This window comes from Otolemur garnettii, unplaced genomic scaffold (genome assembly GCF_000181295.1).
Source record: "Otolemur garnettii isolate 467f Iridium unplaced genomic scaffold, OtoGar3 scaffold00044, whole genome shotgun sequence".
NCBI lineage: Eukaryota > Metazoa > Chordata > Mammalia > Primates > Galagidae > Otolemur > Otolemur garnettii.
Window position 1 is genome coordinate 11,032,247 of NW_003852439.1, and position 5,615 is coordinate 11,037,861.

At 50.1% G+C, this 5,615-nt stretch overlaps 1 protein-coding gene across 1 annotated transcript in view; it reads left to right on the forward strand.

Annotated features, from left to right (window-relative positions):
• Window positions 1-5,615, forward strand: part of CUNH16orf96 (chromosome unknown C16orf96 homolog) — a 52,322-nt gene that overhangs the window by 16,611 nt on the left and 30,096 nt on the right. Inside the window, exons 2-6 of the mRNA XM_023513867.1 lie at window positions 1,339-1,443; window positions 3,295-3,375; window positions 3,574-3,660; window positions 3,797-4,038; window positions 4,519-5,405. Coding sequence (XP_023369635.1) covers window positions 1,339-1,443; window positions 3,295-3,375; window positions 3,574-3,660; window positions 3,797-4,038; window positions 4,519-5,405 — 1,402 coding nt within the window. The remainder of the gene's footprint in view (window positions 1-1,338; window positions 1,444-3,294; window positions 3,376-3,573; window positions 3,661-3,796; window positions 4,039-4,518; window positions 5,406-5,615) is intronic.

Here is a 5,615-nt window from a genome sequence, read left to right on the forward strand (position 1 = left end):
AGCTCACAGCAACCTCCAACTCCTGGGCTTAGGTGATTCTCTTGCCTCAGCCTCCCGAGTAGCTGGGACTACAGGAACCTGCCACAGTGCCTAGCTATTTTTTGTTGCAGTTCAGCCAGGGCCAGATTTGAACCCGCTACCCTCAGTATATGGGGCTGGTGCCCTACCCACTGAGCAACAGGAACCACCCTGTATCATGATTCCTTATCCATTCTGCCAATCTCTGTCTTTTAACTGGAAGTTTAATCCATTTACATGAATGTAATTATTTTTAAAATTATTTTTACAATAGAGATAAGGTCTTGCTATGTTGCACAGGCTAGGTTCAAATGCCTGGCCTCAAATGAGCCTTCTGCCTTGGACTCCTAAAGTGCTAAGACTAATTGTTGATCAAGACCGATTTCTGCCATTTTACTATTTGTTGTTTTTGTTAACTGAAGGTCTAACTATGCACTAGGTCCGTTATACACATTATCACATTTTTTTCATACTTATGTTAGGGTTGATAAATCTGAAATCTAGAAAGGTGCAGTAACAGCCCCACTAAGTGGTGGAGCTGAACTGTGAGCCCAGCATTGCAACCATCAGCTCTTGCTTAGAAGTTTCTTCACCGGTCCCTTGAGTTCCTCTCTTGCCCTCCCGCAGCAAATCTCCACAAGTAGCCTAAGAGAGCCTTTAAAAATGTAAATCCAGGCCAGGTTTAGTGGCTCTTGCCTGTAATCCTACAACTCTGGGAGGCTGAGGCAGGTGGATTGCTTGAGCTCAGAAGTTCGAGAACAGCCTGAGCAAGAGCAAGACCCCATCTCTAAAAATAACTGGGTGTTGTGGTGGACACCTGCAGTCCCAGCTGCTCAGGTGCCTGAGGCAAGAGGATAGCTTGAGCCCAAGAGTTTGAGTGAAACTCTGTCTCAAAAAAAAAAAAAAAAATATATATATATATATATACATATATATATGTATGTATATATGTCCAATCATGTTTTCCTTGCTTCTGATCCTCCTATGGTTCCCACCCAGGGACAGGTATCCATAGTATCATAGTATCCTGGCTGATATGTATGCAGGAGAGGACTTGAGATGCTCACTGATAAATGACTATTGTTTACAGATATATTCAAATGCAAAGTTTCTTCTTTTCCATCCAGGCCAATTGGAACTCAAAGCACTGTTGACTTTAGTGTCATTTGCTGGCCTCTTTGTGCATCCCAGCCTATTCCTTGAGAGAGCCAAGAGGACCCCTTGCACAATGACTGTCACCAGAAAGCTTGTGCACTTAATTTGCCTTCTCCCCGCAGCCACACCTCACTTCACATTTTCTCCTCCTCTCCGCCTATCCAGGCAGTGCAGACCCTTCAGGATTTGCTCACTGATCTTCACATACTCAAGGAAACCACCAAAACCCTCAGGGAGGATGTGGACATGCTGAAGGACATGTTAAAAAAGGTAGTCCTCCCCCCCCTTCACCTTCCATTCTAGTCATGCTGCTCAGACCTCTGGCGGTGGGGGTGACAAGAAAGTCTAGAAAGCTTGTTCTCAGTCAAAGAATGTAGTTGTGAGGGTAGAGAAGAGGGCTTATGTGGTCTTGCCACTTGGATTATGACCCCTCAAGGGGGGTCATAATGTTCCTTGCCCCACTGTGTTAAGATATCAGCTAAAGGCCGGGCATGGTGGCTCACGCCTGTTGTCCCAGCACTGTGGGAGGCCGAGGTGGGTGGATCACCTGTCCTCAGAGGTTGGAGACCAGCTGAAGACCCCCCTGAGCCAGAGTGAGACCCCGTTTCCACAACAACAGGACAACGAGACAGCCGGACCTTGTGATCCCAACTACATGGGGGGCAAGAAAACACTACAGAAGGAAGAAGTAATAAAAAAAAAACAAAAACCTTCAAAGTAATAAGTTGAAATAAAAAAAATTTAAAAAAAGATATCAGCTAAAAGTGACAAATCTAATTCATACTGGCTCAGGTAAAAGAAGGGATTTATTGTCTTGTTTACTAAAAGTTCAGGGATGACTTCTCTGGGTTGGCTTCATTCTCGAGCAGCCATTCCCCAAATCTTAGCAACTCTAGGCTTACATTCCAGCAATTTAGGAGAAAAAGCACCTCTTCCTCTTCAAGAAAGCTCTGTCCACATTGAAAAGGGGAATAAACCTCGTACAGGCATATTTCTTTCTCCTGTAGCCACAAACCATCAATGTCAGCACGTTTTAATACCCTACCATAACATGTGAGGATAGTCCACAGCTGATCTGATTATCATAGCAATGTGAGAACTTCAACTTCGGGCTTGGTAGCTCCCATCTAAGGTCCCATCTAAGCAGAAAGGGCACTGGTAGGAAGTTGTGTCACGAAATACTAAAAAAAGACCCCTTTGATAAGATAAATCTGTTTGAAGAACAATTTCTTCTTACTCCATTTCTTGGAAGGTTTTTTTGTTTTTTTTTAATTTATTGTTGGGGATTCGTTGAGGGTACAAGAAACCAGGTTTTGTTTTTTTGTTTTTTTGTCTTTTTAAGAAATAGTTTCTCAGCCAGGTGTAGTGGCTCATGCCTATAATCCTAGCACTCTGGGAGGCCGAGGTGAGTGGATTGCTTGAGTTCAGGAGTTCAAGACCAGCCTGAGCAATATGGAGACCCCGTCTCTACTCAAAATAGAAAAACTGAGGCAAGAGGATTGCTTGAGCCCAATAGCCTGAGGTTGTTTGAGCTATGATGCCATGGCACTCTTTTCAGGGCACCAGAGTGAGACTCCATCTCAAAAAAAAAAAAAGACAGTTTATCACTTTCTTTGTCACCCAGGCTAGAGTACAATGGCCCGATCATAGCTCACTGTAACCTCAAAATCCTGGGCTTGTGACCTTCTTGCCTTGGCCTCTGAGTAGCTGGGACCACAGGTACATGCCACCATGTCCAGCTATTTTTTTTTCATATTTTTAAAGTCAGGTTTTTGCTGTTGCCCAGGCTGGTCTCCAACTCCTGGGCTCACATGATCCCCACACCAACACCTACCACATAGCTAGGATTATAGGCATGAGTCCAGCTCTTAGAGATTCTTAATGTGCTTTTTCCCATTCAAGGCCCTGAAAAATCCTGCAATATAAGAACCTGTCGAATGCTTTTAAACCCAGCATTTCCCAAACTTATTTTTCTGTGGAACCCTTCCCCACTCCCTGGGAAGCACTGGCTGTGGAATCTGCTCTTCCTTGTCATGCTTTTAGTCATCTAGAATGGTGGGAAGAGGTGGGACTGGGACCAGAACATGCACCCCTGACCCACAGACCTGGCTTATTTAACAGGTACAACCAGAAAAAATGGATATCGTCTATGATGAACTGAGAATGCAGAACAGGAAGATAAGCTCAGCACAGCGAGACATGGTGAGGATCATGGCCCCTGTCCTTCTCCCTAGCCCCCACCAGCCAGTGTCCTGGGTATTGGGTGTGGGGAGGGGTGAGGAGGAAAACACAGACTGGAAAGGTTTCTTTGCAGATGTGGGGTCAGTGTGGATAGGGAGCCACCTGAGTGCACTGTACCCTCTAGGCTCATGCTCTTCCTTCCCTACCCTCATCCTCCAGATTTCTCTGCAGAAGAAGTTTCGAACCATCCCCAAACCTGAGGACATGGTGCTGTGGAGTGGCCTTCATGAGGCCATGTTCACCCCAGTGAGTGAAGGAGGAAGAAGAACAACAGAGGGTTTGGGAAGATGGCAGAAGGGTGAGGGGTGTAGAGCAGGCAGGTGACTACAAGTGGAGAGGGGGTAAGAAGTTAGCCCAGCCCTCTCAGCCCTTTTCTCTCCAGGAAACTGATGCATCCCAGCTGGAACCATCTGGTCTGTGGCCAAGCCCAGAGCAGCTCCCAGATGCTGCCCTGGAACAGACCCTTGAGTTCCTCTACGCTGCTCATCCTGTCCAGGTCTCAGAGCCCATCCAAACCCCTCACCTCCTGCAGACCATCTGGGATTATGAGGTTCCAGAGGAGGTGTCTTCCCAGGAAGATTCACTCAGCAGTGCCCAGGAGCCAGGCCAGCCTCTGGCCCTCAAGCCTGGGACCATGCCCCAGCTTGGGGCTGCACCTGGACCCTCGCCCCAGCCTGGGGCTGCACCTGGACCCTCGCCCCAGCCTGGGGCTGCACCTGGACCCACGCCCCAGCCTGGGGCTGCACCTGGACCCTCGCCCCAGCCTGGGGCTGGACCTGGACCCTCGCCCCAGCCTGGGGCTGCACCTGGACCCACGCCCCAGCCTGGGGCTGCACCTGGGCCCAGGCCCCGGCCCCAGTTAGGGCCTGCACCTGGGCCCACGCCCCAGCCTAGGGCTGCACCTGGGCCCAGGCCCCAGTTAGGGCCTGCACCTGGGCCCAGGCCCCAGTTAGGGCCTGCACCTGGGCCCAGGCCCCAGTTTGGACCTGCACCTGGGCCCATGCACCAGTTTGGGCCTGCACCTGGGCCCATGCCCCAGTTTGGGCCTGTACCTGGGCCTGCCCCTGGATTTGCACCTCCACTGGAGTCTGCGCTCAGGCCTGCACTGGGGCCTGTGCCGGGGCCAGGTGTGACACCTGGGCTTATGCAGGCACCTTGGCCTGCCCCAGGTGCCCAGCCCCCACCATCACGAATGTGGCCTATGCCTCCAGGTCTCAGAGAGGGACGCATGCCTGGCTCGTGGCCTTTCTGGGACTTAAGGTCCACTCATCCCCTGCCTCTTCAGAGTCCACCACCAGCCACAGAGTTAGGCTCAGCATGGCCTCATCTGCTGCAGCCACACCAGTATCACCAGCCAGCAGCCTCCTTGCTCTCAGCTGTCAAAGAAAGTGGGGAAGAAACTGAGGATGAGGTCACCCAGGATGGGATCTCTGAGGATGTGGTCCCCAAGGGCAGAGTCCCCAAGGATAGAGCCCAAAAGTTTAGGACACCCAAGGACAAAGCCTTCAAAGATAGAGCCTCAAAGGATGGGGCGCCCAGGGAAGTACAGCCAAAGGATCCCCGGGCTATCCTTCAGCGGATAAAAACAGCTGCCACCATTGCTGCAGCTGCCGCTGCCGCATACGCAGCTGCTGCAAACTCAGCAGCCGATGCAGCCAGGGCTGCTGCAAACCAGGTTAAGGATGCCCCTGCCACCCAAATGGCTACCAAAGCAACAACTGTGGCTGCATCTGGAGCCTTAGGGGCCTTTGCAGATTTTTTGGGCGCAGGGGCTTCCCGTGGGGCCTCAGACTTCATGCCCATTACTGATGACAGCATCACTCCTGATACAGCCCTGCTAGATGCTAAGCAGGCCACGACCCCCGAAGAAAAGAAGAAGGCTGTCACAAATTCCCTGAGCTACGTACCCCAGATTCAAATGACACATGACTCCCTGAGAGCGGAGTTTGACCAGCTGTCATCTGCCTTGAATGAGCGCTTTACTTTTCTAGGTAGGCCTGGTGTGTCCCCAGAAGGGTGGCAGGGGTTCAGGCCCTCCCTTTGGGCTTTGAGAAGCACCTCCTCTCTTTCATTTGGCTTCCCCAAGAAAATCTACATTCACCCATTAGCCATTCATTCCTTTGGTGTAAGCATTTAATCTTTTACTAGTCTATCCTTTTATATTTAATGTACAATAAGGTTTTATCTTTTTTTTTTTTTTT